A 19,747-nucleotide genomic window follows, 5' to 3' on the forward strand; every position below is an offset into this window, starting at 1 on the left:
ATATATCTAAAAAAAAGGCTCTTTAGAGCGCCACATTTCTAGAGACTCAGAGCACATTACAGCAAGTATTCATATGCATATTATTAGTATTATTACTATTAATCATTCATTCCTACTTTGGTTTACGAGAGGGGTCTCAAACATGCGGCCGGCGAGATGATATTATGCGGCCTGCGCTTCAATATGACAATTTAATGTTGGTGCGCCCGCGAGTTTAATATGAACGGCGCTTGATAGGTCATGCTTGCCAACATCCCCAGTTATCCCCGGGAGACACCGGAATTAAATGGAACCAATTCTCTCGAAGCCCCTGTCGATATTTACCAGATCAACAATAATTAGGGAGTGCCAGTATGGCACTGTCTTTAACGCCCCCAACATCCTGAACTGACAGTGTTCAAACCCAATTGTATGTTACATTTGGCCATGTGAGACACACCTATGTTGTTGAAAGATATATTTGATCAACAGCTACACACGTCACACTAACGGTGGACGTAAAAAAACTTTTAACAATGTTACAAATATGTGCCAGACTGTGAAGCCACACCAAACAAGAATGACAAACACATTTCGGGAGAATTTACGCACCCTAACACAACTTAAACACAAGGGAACAAATACCCAGAACACCTTGCAGGGCTAGAATATACACCCCCCCCCGCTACCACCAACCCCCCACACCCCCACCCTTCCTACTTGCGTCGGTTGAGGTGTTGTATATTGTAGCCCTGCAAGGTGTTCTGGGTATTTGTTCTCTTGTGTTCAAGTTGTGTTAGGGTGCATAAATTCTCCCAAAAAGGGTTTGTCATTCTTGTTTGGTGTGGGTTCACAGTGTGGCGCATATTTGTAACAGTTTTAAAGTTGTTTATACGGCACCCTTAGAGAGACCTGTATGGCTGTTGAAAAAGTACGTATTGCAGCCACTGACGTTGTTCTGCACAAGTCTCACACAACATGATACAGAGGCACAATGGTTGTGAAATATAAAAGTGTGCCCGATTACATGTAGAGGAGCAGAAGTCTTTTGGGGGTGCGCGGACCCCTGGAGCCGCTTGAAGGTATGCCAAGGGACAAGTGACATTTAATAAAAACATTCTAAAAAACAGCAGCAATTCATAAATCCTTTATAAATATATTTATTGAATAATACTTCAATGAAGCATTAATGTAAGTTCATAAACTGTGGAAGAATAATACAACAATGTATGGCTGTTGACAGCTAGACTTTTTGTGGACATGTTCCATAAATATTGATGTTAAAGATTTCTTTTTTTGTGAAGAAATGTTTAGAATAAAGTTGATGAATCCAGATGGATCTCTATTACAATCCCCCTGAGTTGATGATTACTCCTATGTGGAGAAATCTGCATTTAGAATTGAATCACTTGTTTCTTTTTCAACAAGTTTTTAGTTATTTTTATATCTTTTTTTCCAAATAGTTCAAGAAAGACCACTACAAATGAGCAATATTTTGCACTGTTATACAATTTAATAAATCAGAAACTGATTACATAATGTATTTTACTTCTTTATCTCTTTTTTTTAACCAAAAATGCTTTGCTCTGATTAGGGGGTACTTGAATTAAAAAAAAAATTCTTAGGGGGTACATCAGTGAAAAAAGGTTGAGAACCACTGTTGTAGAGGACTTTAAAGGCAGTGCAGTCACGGCAGCCCTTTATAATGTCGGCCGGGTGAAAATTGGGACAAATTAGGGAGAATGTTTGCACCGGTAGATTGTCGGGAGGTGCACTGAAATTCAGGAGTCTCCCGGAAAAATCACTGCAGTCAAGCCAGCCGCACTTGAATCTGAAATCTGAGAGGAATTGTTACAACGTGTAAATGGAATAAAACAGACAACATGCTTACTTGACCCTCTTCCTGGGAAACTGATCAAGGAGCTCTTTGTATTATTAGGTCCATCAGTGCTAAATATTATAAACTTATCACTCCCCTCGGGCACTGTTCCCCTAGCATTCAAAAAAGCGGTTATTCATCCTCTTCTTAAAAGACCTAACCTCGATCCTGACCTCATGGTAAACTACCGACCGGTGTCTCACCTTCCCTTTATTTCAAAAATCCTTGAAAAAATTGTTGCAGAGCAGTTAAATGAACACTTAGCGTCTAACAATCTATGTGAAACCTTTCAATCCGGTTTCAGGGCAAATCACTCCACGGAGACAGCCCTCGCAAAAATGACTAATGATCTATTGCTAACGATGGATTCTGATGCGTCATCTATGTTGCTGCTCCTCGATCTTAGCGCTGCTTTCGATACCGTCGATCATAATATTTTATTAGAACGTATCAAAACACGAATTGGTATGTCAGACTTAGCCCTGTCTTGGTTTAACTCTTATCTTACTGATAGGATGCAGTGTGTCTCCCATAACAATGTGACCTCGGATTACGTTAAGGTAACGTGTGGAGTTCCCCAGGGTTCGGTCCTTGGCCCTGCACTCTTCAGCATCTACATGCTGCCGCTAGGTGACATCATACGCAAATACGGTGTTAGCTTTCACTGTTATGCTGATGACACCCAACTCTACATGCCCCTAAAGCTGACCAACAAGCCGGATTGTAGTCAGCTGGAGGCGTGTCTTAATGAAATTAAACAATGGATGTCCGCTAACTTTTTGCAACTCAACGCCAAAAAAACGGAAATGCTGATTATCGGTCCTGCTAGACACCGAACTCTATTTAATAATACAACTCTAACATTTGACAACCAAACAATTAAACAAGGCGACACGGTAAAGAATCTGGGTATTATCTTCGACCCAACTCTCTCCTTTGAGGCACACATTAAAAGCGTTACTAAAACGGCCTTCTTTCATCTCCGTAATATCGCAAAAATTCCACTAAAGACGCTGAGATCATTATCCATGCGTTTGTTACGTCTCGCCTCGACTACTGTAACGTATTATTTTCGGGTCTCCCCATGTCTAGCATTAAAAGATTACAGTTGGTACAAAATGCGGCTGCTAGACTTTTGACAAGAACAAGAAAGTTTGATCACATTACGCCTGTACTGGCTCACCTGCACTGGCTTCCTGTGCACTTAAGATGTGACTTTAAGGTTTTACTACTTACGTATAAAATACTACACGGTCTAGCTCCATCCTATCTTGCCGATTGTATTGTACCATATGTCCCGGCAAGAAATCTGCGTTCAAAGGACTCCGGCTTGTTAGTGATTCCCAAAGCCCAAAAAAAGTCTGCGGGCTATAGAGCGTTTTCCGTTCGGGCTCCAGTACTCTGGAATGCCCTCCCGGTAACAGTTCGAGATGCCACCTCAGTAGAAGCATTTAAGTCTCACCTTAAAACTCATTTGTATACTCTAGCCTTTAAATAGACTCCCTTTTTAGACCAGTTGATCTGCCGTTTCTTTTCTTTTTCTTCTATGTCCCTTGTGGAGGGGGTCCGGTCCGATCCGGTGGCCATGTACTGCTTGCCTGTGTATCGGCTGGGGACATCTCTGCGCTGCTGATCCGCCTCCGCTTGGGATGGTTTCCTGCTGGCTCCGCTGTGAACGGGACTCTCGCTGCTGTGTTGGATCCGCTTTGGACCGGACTCTCGCGACTGTGTTGGATCCATTGTGGATTGAACTTTCACAGTATCATGTTAGACCCGCTCGACATCCATTGCTTTCCTCCTCTCTAAGGTTCTCATAGTCATTATTGTCACCGACGTCCCACTGGGTCATTATTGTCACCGATGTCCCACTGGGTGGGAGTTTTCCTTGCCCTTATGTGGGCCTACCGAGGATGTCGTGGTGGTTTGTGCAGCCCTTTGAGACACTAGTGATTTAGGGCTATATAAGTAAACATTGATTGATTGATTGAAATGCGCCTATACGTTAGACATTACGGTAATTGAGCTACTAAATTCATATAAAATGTGTAAAGCATTGAAATTGAAATATAAGAGGTGTATCTCCACTAGCCCATATAGGACTATTATCCTGCAATGTTTGGGGTCAAGAGGTCACATGACCTGGAAGCTATTGAGCAAAAATGCTAATATTTACAGGAATAAATTCATATAAAATATGTAAAGCATGGAAATTGAAATGTAAGAGGTGTATCTCCAATAGCCCTTATAGGACTATTAGCCTGCAATGTTTGGGGTCAAGACGTCACATGACCTGGAAGCTATTGAGCTAAATAGTAATAAAAAAATTAATAAATTCATATAAAATATGCAAAGCATGGAAATTGAAATTAAAGAGGTGTATCTCCACTAACCCATATAGGACTATTATCCTGCAATGTTTGGGGTCAAGAGGTCACATGACCTGGAAGCTATTGAGCAAAAACGCTAATATTTACAGGAATAAATTCATATAAAATATGTAAAGCATTGAAATAGAAATATAAGAGGTGTATCTCCACTAGCCCATATAGGACTATCACTTTGCACTGTATGGGGTCAATAGGTCACATGACTTGGAAGCTATTGAGCAAAAACGCTAGTATTTACTGGAATAAATTCATATAAAATAAATAAAGCATGGACATTGAAATATAAGAGGTGTATCTCAACCGACTCATATTGGACTATCATCCTGCACTGTTTGGGGTCAGTAGGTCACATGACTTGGAAGCTATTGAGCAAAAACGTGAATATTTACAGGAATAAATTCATATAAAATATATAAAGCATTGAAATAGAAATATAAGAGGTCTATCTCCACTAGCCCATATCGGACTATCAATTTGCACTGTATGGGGTCAATAGGTCACATGACCTGGGAGCTATTGCGCTAGGACAAAGCACCATTCACACACACATCAAATAATTGGTCAGTGGGTTTTTATTCTTCGGTGTGTTGAAGAGTGTATGCGCACGGACATGTGTCTGTTTTTTTTGTTTTAGCTCTATGGCTTCCAGGTCATGTGACCCATTGACCCCAAACAGTGCAGGATGGTAGTCCTATATGAGTTGGTTGAGATGCACCACTCATATTTCAATTTCCATGCTTTATTTATTTTATGTGAATTTATTCCTGTAAATATTAGCGTTTTTGCTCAATAGCTTCCAGGTCATGTGACCTGTTGACCCCAAACATTGCAGGATAATAGTCCTATAAGGGCTATTGGAGATACACTTCTTACATTTCAATTTTAATGCTTTACATATTTTATATTAATTTATTCCTGTATATATTAGCGTTTTTGCTCAATAGCTTCCAGGTCATGTGACCTATTGACCCCAAACATTGCAGGATGATAGTCCTATATGGGTTAGTGGATATACACGTTTTATATTTCAATTTCCATGCTTTACATATTTTATATGAATTTATTACTTTTTTTATTACTATTTAGCTCAATAGCTTCCAGGTCATGTTACCTCTTGACCCCAAACATTGCAGGATAATAGTCCTATAAGGGCTATTGGAGATACACCTCTTATATTTGAAATGTAATGCTTTACACATTTTATATGTATTTATTAGCTCAATTACCGTAATGTCTAAGGTTATAGGCGCATTTCAGATTCAAGTGCGGCTGGCTTGACTGCAGTGAAAAATGGTGAGGGTTTTGCTAGGGCGGGAAAGCCATTCATAAAAGTGCATGTTAGATTTTTTAAGAAATCTTTTCTTGCGGCCCAGCCTCATCCAATTTCTGCATCCGGTGGCCACCAAGTACATTGAGTTTGAGACCCCTGCTTTACGATAAGGTGAAATGACGGAAACGTAGATCATGCCAGTTAAATTGGCGCCCAAATAACGTTTATTTATAACTGCAAACACTGCCGTCCGAATTATGACAGAGAATGTGATTTATAAAAGGCGAGAATGTAAACAGGAACTCACCTGATCCTCTTGGAGTTTGATCCTAAACAATGAAAGTTTAGTGAGAAAGTCTTCAAAGGAGCGCGCGCATTCTTTTTCTTTTTTTTCTTCGGTGGTTTCCGGCATCCTCGGCGCACTGCTGCCCCCTGCAGGTCTTTATTTTATTTTATTTTTTATTTACCTCCTTCATTGGTGTGCATTTTTGATCAATAGACAAGTAAACTTTAGCAACTAAACAAATATTTACACATCTATGCTTGAGAAGGAACAGGATGAAGAAAATATTTTATTTCCTGCCCCCTTCAACATAATAAGTAGACTTAGATAGGGATAGCCCGGATTCACAAGCATACAACATAAAACAAATACATCCAAATATAATGAAAACAAACATAAAAAACACAAAAAAAACAACCAGTTCAAAACTTCATGAAGTACAAACCGAACAAAAAAGTAATATACACCTCACGGGATGATACAAAACAAATACAAAACCAGACAAAAAAGAAGTAAAATAATAATTATAAAGCAAAATGAAAACACTTACAGCTGTCCATACGATCTTATTGTTCTGTCTTTATATATTTTTTCAATTGGAATATAGTTCCACAATCTTTTATCTCACTGTAAAGAGAATTCCATAGTTTAACCCCCACCACTGATATACACATTTCTTTATCGTGTACGCTCCAGCGCCCTGGGAGTCATTTCTCTCTGGAATGTGTTCTTTTGGGAGGACATCAGAGGTTGGAGACGTCCCCGTTTACCATACACGAGATTACATTTGGTATATTTATAAAATAAAGCAATGATTAATCATTTTATTATGTTGCAAGCTAAATTTTTCATCCATGAAAGTTGATTTCTTAAAAGTAAAACCCAAATACTCCCATTGGATTAATGATTTTAAATTGTTATTAAAATCTTGGAAAATGGTATAAAAACACATTTTTAAAAGCCCTTACATTATTGTCTTTATTTGATTAAGTTGTTTTAGAGTAAAATAATGCTATTTGGTAACAGTAGAAAGGAGCATCAGGCACGAATACAAATAGATGGCGTAGACATTGAAAGGGTAAAACAAAACAGATTTTTGGGAGTATTAATAGATGATAAAATTAACTGGAAATCTCACATAAGAAAATACACAACATAAGGTGACAAACAAACATTTCAATAAAGAATAAAGCAAAATATGCCCCTGAGCCAAAAATCAATCCTTATTCTCTACTGCTCACTAGTGTTATATATCTGACTTATTATGCAGAAATATGGGAAATAACTACAAATGTGTGCTACATTGGTTAACCGTGTTACAGAAAAGATCAATTAGACTGATACATAATGTTGGATATAGAGAAAATACAAACACTTTATTTATTAAGTCAAAAATATTAAAGTTTGACAATTTGGTAAAATTGCAAACAGCTAAAATGATTCACAAAGCAAACTATAACCTGCTACCAAATAATGTACAACAATTTTTCTCAAATAAAGAGGAGAAATATAACCTTAGAGGAAAATGTAACTTAAAACATTTGTATTCACGTACAACACTTAGAACAGTGGTTCTTAACCTTGTTGGAGGTACAGAACCCCATTAGTTTTATATACGCATCCATCGAACACTTCTTAGTAAAAAATAAATTTAAAAAATTCAAATTTAAGACAAAGTTATGTGTTTTTGGTAACACTTTAGTATGGAGAACATATTCTAAGTAACAAAGACTTAATTTAGAGTTATTTGGTTAGGGTTAGGGTTAGGGTTAGGGTTAGGGTTAGGGTTAGAGGGTTAGGGTTATAATGAGGCCATGCCGTATAAGGCATTAATAAGTACTTAATGATGACTGGTTAAGGGCCAATATGTTACTAATTTGCATGTTAATAAGTCACTTATTAATGGTGAATATGTTCCCCATACTAAAGTGTTACCATGTTTTTTTTACTGGTGCACAAAATGAACTGTGCATGAACATCACCTTGTTCAAAGAACAAAATCAACACAGTGTATAAACTCACAACAAATGACACACCTGCAGATCAGTGTGACTTCTGCTGTTGCCCTATCCGTAATACCCTAATAGGGAGAAGTTTTTATTGACACGATGAGTCGGGTGTATTTTGACCTCCGCCAAACCCCTGAGGCCGACTCACCGAACCCCTAGGGTTCCATCGAACCCAGGTTAAGAACCAGTGACTTAGAACCTTTTGCATACCAGTATGTGAAATTAAATGATGGAATGGTTTAGGTAAAGACGTTAAACATTGTACCGATATGATCCACTTTAAGAGCTTGTTCAGATGAATAGTGCTTACAAAGTACAAAGAAGAAGAATTATGAGAAATACTTTCAACCTTATAGAAAATAAGATATTCTTCATCTCAGTATGTTAATAATGACTGACTTCATTATATATTACAAAACTGTTGTATTACTCTTTCACGGATGTCATTTTACTCCAAAAAAGTCAGTAAATGAATGTATTTATTTGTAAACGCTCTGAAGTGGGAAAGGAGTAGGATTAAATAAGCTTTGCTTCTTCCTGCTCCTTTTCGGACATGATGTCAAGTGAAATTAAATGTAATTGTGTGATGTTTTATGCTAGAAGTGTGTTCATGATCCAAATCAACTAAAGAAAGAAAGAAAGAAAGAAAGAAAGAAAGAAAGAATGAAAAAAGAAAGAAAGAAATAAAGAAAGAAAGAAAGAAAGAAAGAAAGAAAGAAAGAAAGAAAGAAAGAAAGAAAGAAAGAGTAGCCCAATTATTCATGTTTTTTTTTAATCTATTTTTATTGTATAAAGATGTTGGTATTGTTCAACCTGGAAGATATTTGAAAACGTTAAAGTATATTGGAAATGTCTTAATTTGTTTGCACATTGTGGATGTTTATGTTTGGTGTGTTCAATCAAAAAAATACATAAATGACTCATCAATCAATCAATGTTTATTTATATAGCCCTAAACCACAAGTGTCTCAAAGGGCTGCACAAACCACCACGACATCCTCGGTTCAGATTCCACATTCATAAATGAACTACAACTGAAATAAAACACAGAAATGTGGCATTACATGTCATTATTTATTCAAGTAAATTGTATTATCTATGCATTGAATAATGATTTTGATATTGAACTAATTATTTAATAATTTATTTAAATATTTATCAATGATTCAAGGAATTTTGTAGTCATACCAACAAATAATTACTTTAACATGTACTTTAATATGTGTAGTGAATACAGAAGTTTAAAAACTACACGACTGTGTACACATGGGTCGGGTATGGAAGTAGGATTGTCTCACATCAACTTATATATGTATGATATTAATACATATATATTAATTAATACATATATATTGATAAATATCCAACTACAAATACAAATATGATTGTCAGGTTTGTACCTTACAGTTTGGACATGTTTTAGTTTTTCCTCTGTGTTTGTCTTATTTCCCGTCAGCGCTCTTATTTTGTCTTTATTTCCTGCTGTTATCCCTGAGTGTTTTTTCCCCTCAGCTGTGGCTGATTGGCACGGGGCCACACCTGGTGTCAATCAGCCAGGATAATAGTCCTGCTTGTTCCTCCACTCTGGGCTGGATTATTATCATTATGACTTCTAGTTCTGACCGTTTGTACCCGAACCTGTAGCTGTTTGCAGCATGTTGTCTTTTTTGTTCCTCGTCTTCTAGTTCCTGTTCCTGGCATCCTGTTTCCTTTCTCTGAGTTGCTGGGGGTTTTTTTGCCTTAATTTTTGAACATTAAATTACGTTTTGCTGCTCAATGCCTGCCGTCATATCTGCATCTTGGGGTTCATCTCCAACACAACATGACAGTGATATACAAATAAACGAATGTGCGTATTTGTAAATATATTTTTGAGATTCAAAAATATATGCAAATAAAATGTATAAATATAAAAATGTGACATACAAATAAAATCGAGAATTTGTATAAATAAACGTGTATTTGTAAATATAGTTTTGAGATTTGAATATGAATATGCTTGATTTTGTATTTGTATTTGTATTGAGTTTGAGTTTGAGAAAGAGCCATCAATCTGTCAATCCTTTCCGTGTCCAGGCCAGGTAACGTTCCTCGTGTTGAGTCAAATTAAGTCGCAGGCTCCACTCCTGGTGGTGCCTTTTCATCAATTCCTTTAAGTTTCAATTCCTTTAAGTTTCAGCTTTGCAACCATACTCCACTATACGACACTGCAACCTGGCATCTAAAGCAAAAGACAGGGCTGAGTGGAAGTCTATGATCCGACCTAAATGAAACAGTCATTGTCGTGCTCGACAGACTGCTATGATGATGATGATTTGTATTGAGTTTGCATATGTGGATCGCTTTTTTGCTTTTGTGTCAACGAGACATTCCTCCCACAGAGCAGATGCACAAATAAATGTGACCTACACACTCCCCTGAACAACCAGCAGAGGGAACTGCAGCCAAGGCTACACATTCCACTGAAAAGAGATCAGTATCTACATTGGGACAAGGTCATTAAGAGGCATTGATACAATAAAATAAAGCAGCTAGCACGGTCTTTCAGATGATCTGGATAAATTATCATCAGCTAATACAACATTAACATTAGCTAGCTCAGGCCCATTGTGCGTTCTTTCTGTAAAGACGTGGATTGTTTTTTGCAGAGAACTTAGGGCATTTTGCATATAATACATATAGTGCGTATAATGCACTGTGACCCAGACCGCTCTGGCTGCAGCGCCCTCTGCTTGTTGTTCAGGGGAGTGTGTAGGTCACATTTATTTGTGTATCTGGTTTGTGGGAGGAATGTTTCATCGACACAAAACAAAAAAAACAATCTATATATGCAAACGCAATACAAATACAAATACAAAATCAAACATATTCATATCAAAATCTCAAAACTACATTTACAAATACACATTTATTTATACAACTTCTTGATTTACTTGTATGTCACATTTTTGTATTTATACATTTTATTTGTATATATTTTCAAATCTCAAAAATACATTTACAAATATGTGTTTTTTTATACCAATTATTTATTTGTATATCACATATGTATTTGTATATTTATTAATATAAGCATATGTATTAATATCATATTGATACGTATATAAGTTGATGTGAGATAATTGTACTTCCATAGTCGGGCAGCTCAGTAAATGGACGCTAAATAGAAATAAAAGACTAGAATATTAATATTTGTGAAGGTGTATTGCAACAAGGAGGAGACAAGTCACAGACAGGTTTAGTAACGTGCCATGTTTAGGGACGGCGTGGCGCAGTGGGAGAGTAGCCGTGCGGAACCCGAGGGTCCCTGGTTCAATCCCCACTTAGTACCAAACTCGTCACGTCCGTTGTGTCCTGAGCAAGACACTTTACCCTTGCTCCTGATGGGTGCTGGTTAGCGCCTTGCATGGCAGCTCCCCATCAGTGTGTGTGAATGGGTAAATGTGGAAGTAGTGTCAAAGCGCTTTGAGTACCTTGAAAGTAGAAAAGCGCTATACAAGTACAACCCATTTATTTATCTATTTATGTCCAGTAGGGGCGGGAGTGCACAGTGCTGACAATAAAATAAAGACGAATAAGAGCAAGAGTTTGGCGCATGCGCAAAGCCACATCCCTGCTTTTTTGACAAGATGGCGGGACTTTGCCAGCTTGTGTATTCTGATTGTTGTTGTCAACATGGCGGACTTTGTTTTCTCTCAAAGTAGAAGTTCGCTCCGCAATGTTCGCAGACACGCAGGGACAACGTGGACGGGCTGGTCCGCCGCACGACAACGACGCGGCCCCCAGGACCAGAACGAACCGCCTAAGCAGAACGTTGAGAAAAAGTCCACAGACACGAACAAAGTCTCCAAAGTGCGGTCAGTAAGCTCCCGACATTAGTACTCACAAACGTCCACTTTCTTCTTTCTGTTGCGAATGTATTTGGCTTAAGTCCGAACAAACCGAGTTTTGTTTTCAATTCGGCGTCACAACTTTACGTTTTGAACGCTAACTTCCGGACTTGATGTTGAAATAATGCTGTCATTAAAAGTGGTCAATCTTAATGTGTGCAATCAGTGCTTCTCCATTTTATTGTCATGCCCCTTTTGGGACTTCTTTGTTCACGCCCCCCTTAATTGAAATATGATTGACAACATGATCATATTTATTTATTGATCCGTTCAAACCACTCTAAATTACTGGCATCAACTGAAGGGGTGTAACGTTTTCTCACGCCCCCCCTCACACCTGAGTTTTTCATGCATGTTTTAGCCCAACCAATAATTTTATCACGCCCCCGACACCTGAGTATTTCATGCATGTTTTAGCCCAACCAATAGTTTTATCACACCCCCCTGACCCCTTAGTATTTCATGTAGCAAGCATGTATTAGCCAAACAATTTTCTCACGCCCCCCAGACACCTTAGTGTTTCATGTACGCGAGCATGTTTTAGCCCAACCAATAGTTTTATCACGCCCCCATGACACCTTAGTATTTCATGCACGCAAGCATGTTTTTGCCCAACCAATAATTTTATCACGCCCCCGACACCTAAATATTTCATGCATGGTTTAGCCCAACCAATAGTTTTATCACGCCCCCCAACACCTTAGTATTTCATGCATGTTTTAGCCCAACCAATGGTTTTATCACGCCTCCCTCACACCTTAGTATTTCATGCATGTTTTAGCTCAACCAATAGTTTTATCACGCCCCCCCGACACGTGTGTATTTCATGCATGTTTTTGCCCAACCAATAGTTTTATCACGCCCCCCGACACCTTAGTATTTCGTGCATGTTTTAGCCCAACCAATAATTTTATCACGCCCCCCGACACCTTAGTATTTCATGCATGTTTTAGCCCAACCAATAGTTTTATCACGCCCCCCTGACACCTTAGTATTTCATGCATGCTTTAGCCCAACCAATAGTTTTATCACGCCCCCCTGACACCTTAGTATTTCATTCATGTTTTAGCCCAACCAATAGTTTTATCACGCCCCCCGACACCTGTGTATTTCATGCATGTTTTAGCCCAACCAATAGTTTTATCACGCCCCCCTGACACCTTAGTATTTCATGCATGATTTATCCCAACCAATAGTTTTATCACGCCCCCCTGACACCTTAGTATTTCATGCATTTTTTATCCCAACCAATAGTTTTATCACGCTCCCCTGACATCTTAGCATTTTATGCATGTTTTAGCCCAACCAATAGTTTTCTCACACCCCCCTGACACCTTAGTATTTCATGCATGATTTATCCCAACCAATAGTTTTATCAAGCCCCCCTGACACCTGAGTATTTCATGCATGTTTTAGCCAAACCAATAGTTTTATCACGCCCCCCGACACCTTAGTATTTCATTCATGATTTTGCCCAACCAATAGTTTTATCACGCCCCCCTTGACACCTTAGTATTTCATTCATGTTTTAGCCCAACCAATAGTTTTATCACGCCCCCCTGACACATTAGTATTTCATGTACGCAAGCATGTATTAGCCCAACCAATAGTTTTATCACGCCCCCCTGACACCTTAGTATTTCATGCATGATTTATCCCAACCAATAGTTTTATCACGCCCTCCTGACACCTTAGTATTTCATGCATGATTTATCCCAACCAATAGTTTTATCACGCCCCCCTGACATCTTAGCATTTTATGCATGTTTTAGCCCAACCAATAGTTTTCTCACACCCCCCCTGACACCTTAGTATTTCATGCATGATTTATCCCAACCAATAGTTTTATCAAGCCCCCCTGACACCTGAGTATTTCATGCATGTTTTAGCCAAACCAATAGTTTTATCACGCCCCCCTGACACCTTAGTATTTCATGCATGCTTTAGCCCAACCAATAGTTTTATCACGCCCCCCGACACCTGTGTATTTCATGCATGTTTTAGCCCAACCAATAGTTTTATCACGCCCCCCGACACCTTAGTATTTCATTCATGTTTTGGCCCAACCAATAGTTTTATCACGCCCCCAGACACCTTAGTATTTCATTCATGTTTTAGCCCAACCAATAGTTTTATCACGCCCCCCTGACACCTTAGTATTTCATGCATGTTTTTGTCCAACCAATAATTTTATCACGCCCCCCGACACCTAAGTATTTCATGCATGTTTTTGCCCAACCAATAATTTTATCACGCCCCCCTGACACCTTAGCATTTTGTGCATGTTTTAGCCCAACCAATAATTTTATCACGCCCCCCTGACACCTTAGTATTTCATACATGTTTTAGCCCAACCAATAGTTTTATCATGCCCCCCTGACACCTTAGTATTTCATGTACGCAAGCATGTTTTTGCCCAACCAATAGTTTTATCACGCCCCCCTGACACCTTAGTATTTCATGTACGCAAGCATGTTTTAGCCCAACCAATAGTTTTATCACGCCCCCCTGACACCTTAGTATTTCATGCATGTTTTAGCCCAACCAATAGTTTTATCACGCCCCCCTGACACCTTAGTATTTCATGTACACAAGCATGTTTTAGCCCAACCAATAGTTTTATCACGCCCCCCTGACACCTTAGTATTTCATGCATGTTTTAGCCCAACAAATAGTTTTATCAAGCCCCCCTGACACCTTAGTATTTCATGTACGCAAGCATGTTTTTGCCCAACCAATAGTTTTATCACGCCCCCCCTGACACCTTAGTATTTCATGCATGTTATAGCCCAACCAATAGTTTTATCACGCCCCCTGACACCTTAGTATTTCATGTACGCAAACATGTTTTAGCCCAACCAATAGTTTTATCACGCCCCCGACACCTTAGTATTTCATGCATGTTTTAGCCCAACCAATAGTTTTATCAAGCCCCCCTGACACCTTAGTATTTCATGTACGCAAGCATGTTTTTGCCCAACCAATAGTTTTATCACGCCCCCCTGACACCTTAGTATTTCATGTACGCAAGCATGTTTTAGCCCAACCAATAGTTTTATCACGCCCCCCCTGACACCTTAGTATTTCATGCATGTTTTAGCCCAACCAATAGTTTTATCACGCCCCCTGACACCTTAGTATTTCATGCATGTTTTAGCCCAACCAATAGTTTTATCACGCCCCCCTGACACCTTAGTATTTCATGTACGCAAGCATGTTTTAGCCCAACCAATAGTTTTATCACGCCCCCCCGACACCTTAGTATTTCATGCATGTTTTAGCCAAACCAATAGTTTTCACGCCCCCCTGACACCTTAGTATTTCATGTATGCAAGCATGTTTTAGCCCAACCAATACTTTTATCACGCCCCCCTGACACCTTAGTTTTTCATGCATGTTTTAGCCCAACCAATAGTTTTATCGACCCCCCCTGACACCTTTGTATTTCATGTACGCAAGCATGTTTTTGCCCAACTAATAGTTTTATCACGCCCCCCTGACACCTTAGTATTTCATGTACGCAAGCATCTTTTTGCCCAACCAATAGTTTTATCACGCCCCCCCTGACACCTCAGTATTTCATGCATGTTTTTGCCAAACCAATAGTTTTATCACGCCCCCCCTGACACCTGTGTATTTCATGCATGTTTTAGCTCAACCAGTAGTTTTATCACGCCCCCCCAATTGAGAAGCGGTGCGTTAAAGAAAGTGCAACTGTGACTGGGTGCAGACTTGAAGACCCCCACCAGGACCAGCAGGTCCACACTGGGTTCTACGTTATGCAGCCAGTCCCCACAGGACTGCGAGGTCCATCACGACATCATCTGGGACGCCACCTCACCTTCGCCTCACAGACTGGGTACACCTTTTCTGACTCACCTCGCCTTCTGGCCAAAATGCTGACGTCAGCTCCTTGTCACCTTCTCCTCATCAGGCAAGCGAGGGAAGAAACACGGCGGAGTTGTCAGCATCTCGGACATCGTCAGCAGGATCGCCCCCGAGGTCAGTGACAGCTGCCTCACCGACCTGAAGGATGTCAAATGTGTGATACTGTGTGCGATATCGTCAAAAACATGTATGGATGTGTGTTTGCATGTCAAATGTGACACCATCTGCAATATAATCCAAAAAGTATGGAAGTTATGCGTTTGCATGTCAAATATGTGATACCTCCTGTGATATAATCAAAAACAAGTATGAATATGTGTTTGCATGTCAAATGTGCGATATAATCAAAACAAATATGGATGTGTTTGAATGTCAAATGTGATACCGTGTGCGATATCATCCAAAAACAAGTATGGGTGATGTGGTTGCAGGTCACATGTGATACCATGTGCGATGATATCTAAAACAGGAATGGATGATGTTTGCATGTCAAATGGATGATACCATGTGCAATATCATGTAAAAATAAGTATGGACGATGTGTATGCATGTCAAATGTGTGATACCATGTGCAATATCATGTAAAAACAAGTATGGAGGATGTGTGTGCATGTCAAATGTGTGATACCATGTGCAATACCATGGTATGTCAAATCGCATGTCAAATGTGCGATATAATCAAGTATGGATGATATGTTTGCATGTCAAATGTGCGATATAATCAAAACAAGTATGGATATGTGTTTGCATGTCAAATGTGCGATATAATCAAAACAAATATGGATGTGTTTGAATGTCAAATGTGATACCGTGTGCGATATCATCCAAAAACAAGTATGGGTGATGTGGTTGCAGGTCACATGTGTGATACCATGTGCGATGATATCTAAAACAAGAATGGATGATGTTTGCATGTCAAATGGATGATACCATGTGCAATATCATGTAAAAATAAGTATGGACGATGTGTATGCATGTCAAATGTGTGATACCATGTGTGATAGCATGTAAAAACAAGTATGGAGGATGTGTGTGCATGTCAAATCGCATGTCAAATGTGCGATATAATCAACAAGTATGGATGATATGTTTGCATGTCAAATGTGCGATATAATCAAAACAAGTATGGATATGTGTTTGCATGTCAAATGTGCGATATAATCAAAACAAGTATAGATGTGTTTGCATGTCAAATGTGCGATATAATCAAAACAAGTAAAGATATGTGTTTGCGTGCCAAATGTAATGCCATTTGCAATATCTAAAACAAGGGTGGATGTGTTTGCATGACAAGTGTGATACCATGTGCGATATCATCTAAAACAAGTATGTTTGCGTGTCGAATGTGCGATATAATCACAACAAATACGGATATGTGTTTGCATGTCAAATTTGCGATATAATTAAAACAAGTATAGATATGTGATGCCATGTGCGATATGTTAAAACAAGTATGGATGATATATGTTTGCATGCCAAATGTGTGATAGCATGTGCGACATGATGTAAAAGAAGAATGTATGCTGTGCAGCACGGCAGGCCGCGGGTGGCCGAGCCGACGTTGCAGCAGTGGATCGGAGACAGCGCCGCCATCCCGTGCACGCCGGACGTTCAGCCTCCCAAAAGCAGGAGGAAGTCACCCAGGTGCACATATTTGCGTCCGTGTCGGCCATCTTGGCCTGCGCAGTCTGATATCACTGGTCTTGTGTTGCCATGACGACAGGTCCAACGGCGTGGACGAGCTGCTGAAGCTGGCCAAGCGGTTTGACCTCCGCTGGTACCACGGTGACGAGGAGGAGGCGGCGGCCCAGAACCGAGAGAGCATGCCGGCGTCAGGACGCGAGTCCGACTCCGAGCGGGCGGGGGCGGAGCTAAAGCAACTTGCAGACCTGGACTTCCTGTTAGACGAACCCAGTCAGCTCAGCAGCCGGTTCCAGAGTCCAAGCGAGCCCGCCGGGAAATGTCCCATGATGCCTTGCCACGCCACCAACGACTGGGAGGACGACGACCTGCTCAACGACTCGATACTCGTGGAGATGACGCAGAACGCCGAGAAGTTGGGCGCCCCGCAGCACTGCTCCACCCAGGTGAGGGCGCCCCCCCTCAGCCAATTAGAGGGAACAACAACTCGGGCTTCTTCCGCCGACTTCCTGTCCTTGCGGCGTTTGAGCTCAGCAGGAAGGGGCGTGTCAAACAGGTCACGTGACGTGTGTTCCAGTCAGACTTCTGCTGCCGTTTCCATGGCAACAGGGAACCTCTTCCCGGAGGACGACTTGGACTCCTTCTTCTCCTCGGAGCCGCTCTGGGACGACCCGGCCGAGGACCAGCTGCTGTGCGAGCTGTGCGAGGACCTGGAGAGCCGCATCCCGCACCTTCCTGGACTCTATAGCTCCGCCCCTCCCGCTACAGGAAGCACTCGAGTCCGAGACTCTTCTGGAAGCTCCAAGAAGTTCACCTTTAAGAAGCCCAGCCCCCCTGTTGCCACGGCGACTAACAAAGCTAAGACCAGTGTGAGCCTCGACAAAAATGGCGTAGATGATGACATCATTGCTCCCGGCGTGGTGTCAGCCAGGTGTTCGGCGGCTGAGATCCAGCTGAAGAAGCAGCAGGCTCTGGAGCGCCGCCAGCGCCGCCTGCGGGAGGTCCAGAACCTGCAAGGACCTGGAAGGCTCGTCACCTGACTCAACTCTTCTTTTTATTCTCTTCTTGTCAATAAACGAGCGTTTTTCCCATCATGCACCTCTTTGTGGTATTATCTACTGGCCATTTTCAAAGATAAACAACCTGAAATTTCCACATTGAAAACGACAGGCAGTATTCAGACTTCTACCTAACAGACTTGATCAGTTCCTAAGACAAAATGCTCGGTTTTTTTCTCAGGTATGAGAATGCTAGCATTAGCATGCTAACTTTTATGGCTAATTTTGCAATTATTTATCCCAAAGTCATACATCCATTTATTTGACCTATGCTGTAAGCATGCTAAATTTAATGGCTAATTTTGCAACCATTTACCCCAGAGTTATTCAACTATTTACTTGACACATGTTAACTGTTAGCATGCTAACTTTTTCAGTAATTCCACAGCCATACAGCTTAGATCTATAGAATTTGGTACGTGCAAACATTAGCGTGCAAACTTTTTTGGATAATTTAGCAACCATTTACCCCAGAGTCACAACTATCTACTTGACATATGCTGTTAGCATGCTAACTTTTTCAGTTAATTTTTTCACTAATTCCCCAGCCATACACCATAGACTTATATAATTTGGGATGTGCGAACATTAGCGTGCTAATAACCCTTTCAGCTAATTTCTCAACCAGTCACACAACTTTCTACTTGACATACACCGTTGGAATGCTCACATTAGCATGCTAACTTTTTCAGTAAATGTTTTCCCTAATTCCTGAGCCATACCCCTTACACTCATACAATTTAGCATGTGATGCGTGCTAACTTTTTCAGTTCATTTTGCAACTGCTTACCGCAATCATACAATTATTTACTTGACATTATATATATATAAATAAAATAATTTGGTATGTGCAAACATTAGCGTGCTGACTTTTTCAGTTAATTTCCCAACCAGTCATACAACTTTCTACTTGACATATGTTAGAATGCTCACATTAGCATGCTAACTTTTTCAGTAAATGTTTTCCCTAATTCCCAAGCCTTACACTTATACAATTTGGAAGGTGACACGTGCCAACTATTTCAGTTAATTTTTCAACCACTTACCCCAGAGTCATACAACTTTTTATTTGACGTTTTTTTAACTGTTAGTATGCTAACACTAATAATATACAAACTTCTATATACACATTTCTCAACAACTTTGAATGGTATTAGCATGCAAACCTTTTCAGCTAATTTTACACTTACTTTGCTAATTTCCACAACAATACACCTTAGTCATATAACTGGGTATGTGACACGCCAACATTAGCATGCTATGTTTTATTGATAATTTTGCAACTATATACTTGACATATGCTGTTAGCATCCTAAGATTAGCAATATACAAACTTCTACATACCCATTTCTCAACAACAAAATTCTCCCTGCTCGTGACTCAAGTATTTGCACGCTAATTTTTACAGTTAATTTTGCAACCATTAACCCCAGAGTCATACGACTTTTAACTTGACATATGTC

General features: G+C 40.0%; 2 protein-coding genes across 2 annotated transcripts in view; one reads left to right on the forward strand and one right to left on the reverse strand.

Annotated features, from left to right (window-relative positions):
- LOC133538856 (equilibrative nucleoside transporter 2-like) overlaps nt 1-5,942 on the reverse strand; it is a 28,699-nt gene extending 22,757 nt beyond the window's left edge. Inside the window, exon 1 of the mRNA XM_061880717.1 lies at nt 5,823-5,942. The gene's annotated coding sequence lies outside the window, so the exon portion shown is untranslated. The remainder of the gene's footprint in view (nt 1-5,822) is intronic.
- A 5,447-nt stretch (nt 5,943-11,389) lies between these two features.
- Nucleotides 11,390-18,320, forward strand: etaa1a (ETAA1 activator of ATR kinase a). Its single transcript, XM_061880718.1, has 5 exons — nt 11,390-11,664; nt 15,428-15,556; nt 15,632-15,699; nt 17,117-17,229; nt 17,309-18,320. Exons 1-5 carry the CDS (start codon nt 11,526-11,528, stop codon nt 18,264-18,266), a joined length of 1,407 nt encoding a protein of 468 aa, XP_061736702.1. The 5' UTR covers nt 11,390-11,525; the 3' UTR covers nt 18,267-18,320.
- Nucleotides 18,321-19,747: the final 1,427 nt, after the last annotated feature.

Source organism: Nerophis ophidion, linkage group LG20, assembly GCF_033978795.1.
Source record: "Nerophis ophidion isolate RoL-2023_Sa linkage group LG20, RoL_Noph_v1.0, whole genome shotgun sequence".
Lineage (NCBI taxonomy): Eukaryota > Metazoa > Chordata > Actinopteri > Syngnathiformes > Syngnathidae > Nerophis > Nerophis ophidion.

What these genes read in the sequence shown, in the direction of transcription:
- etaa1a (XM_061880718.1), top strand. Translation starts at nt 11,526, where the DNA reads ATGTTCGCAGACACGCAGGGACAACGTGGACGGGCTGGTCCGCCGCAC. An exon ending in ACCTTCGCCTCACAGACTGG is followed by an intron (nt 15,557 to 15,631) that starts GTACACCTTTTC and finishes TCTCCTCATCAG; the next exon opens with GCAAGCGAGGGAAGAAACAC. An exon ending in TCAGCAGGATCGCCCCCGAG is followed by an intron (nt 15,700 to 17,116) that starts GTCAGTGACAGC and finishes TATGCTGTGCAG; the next exon opens with CACGGCAGGCCGCGGGTGGC.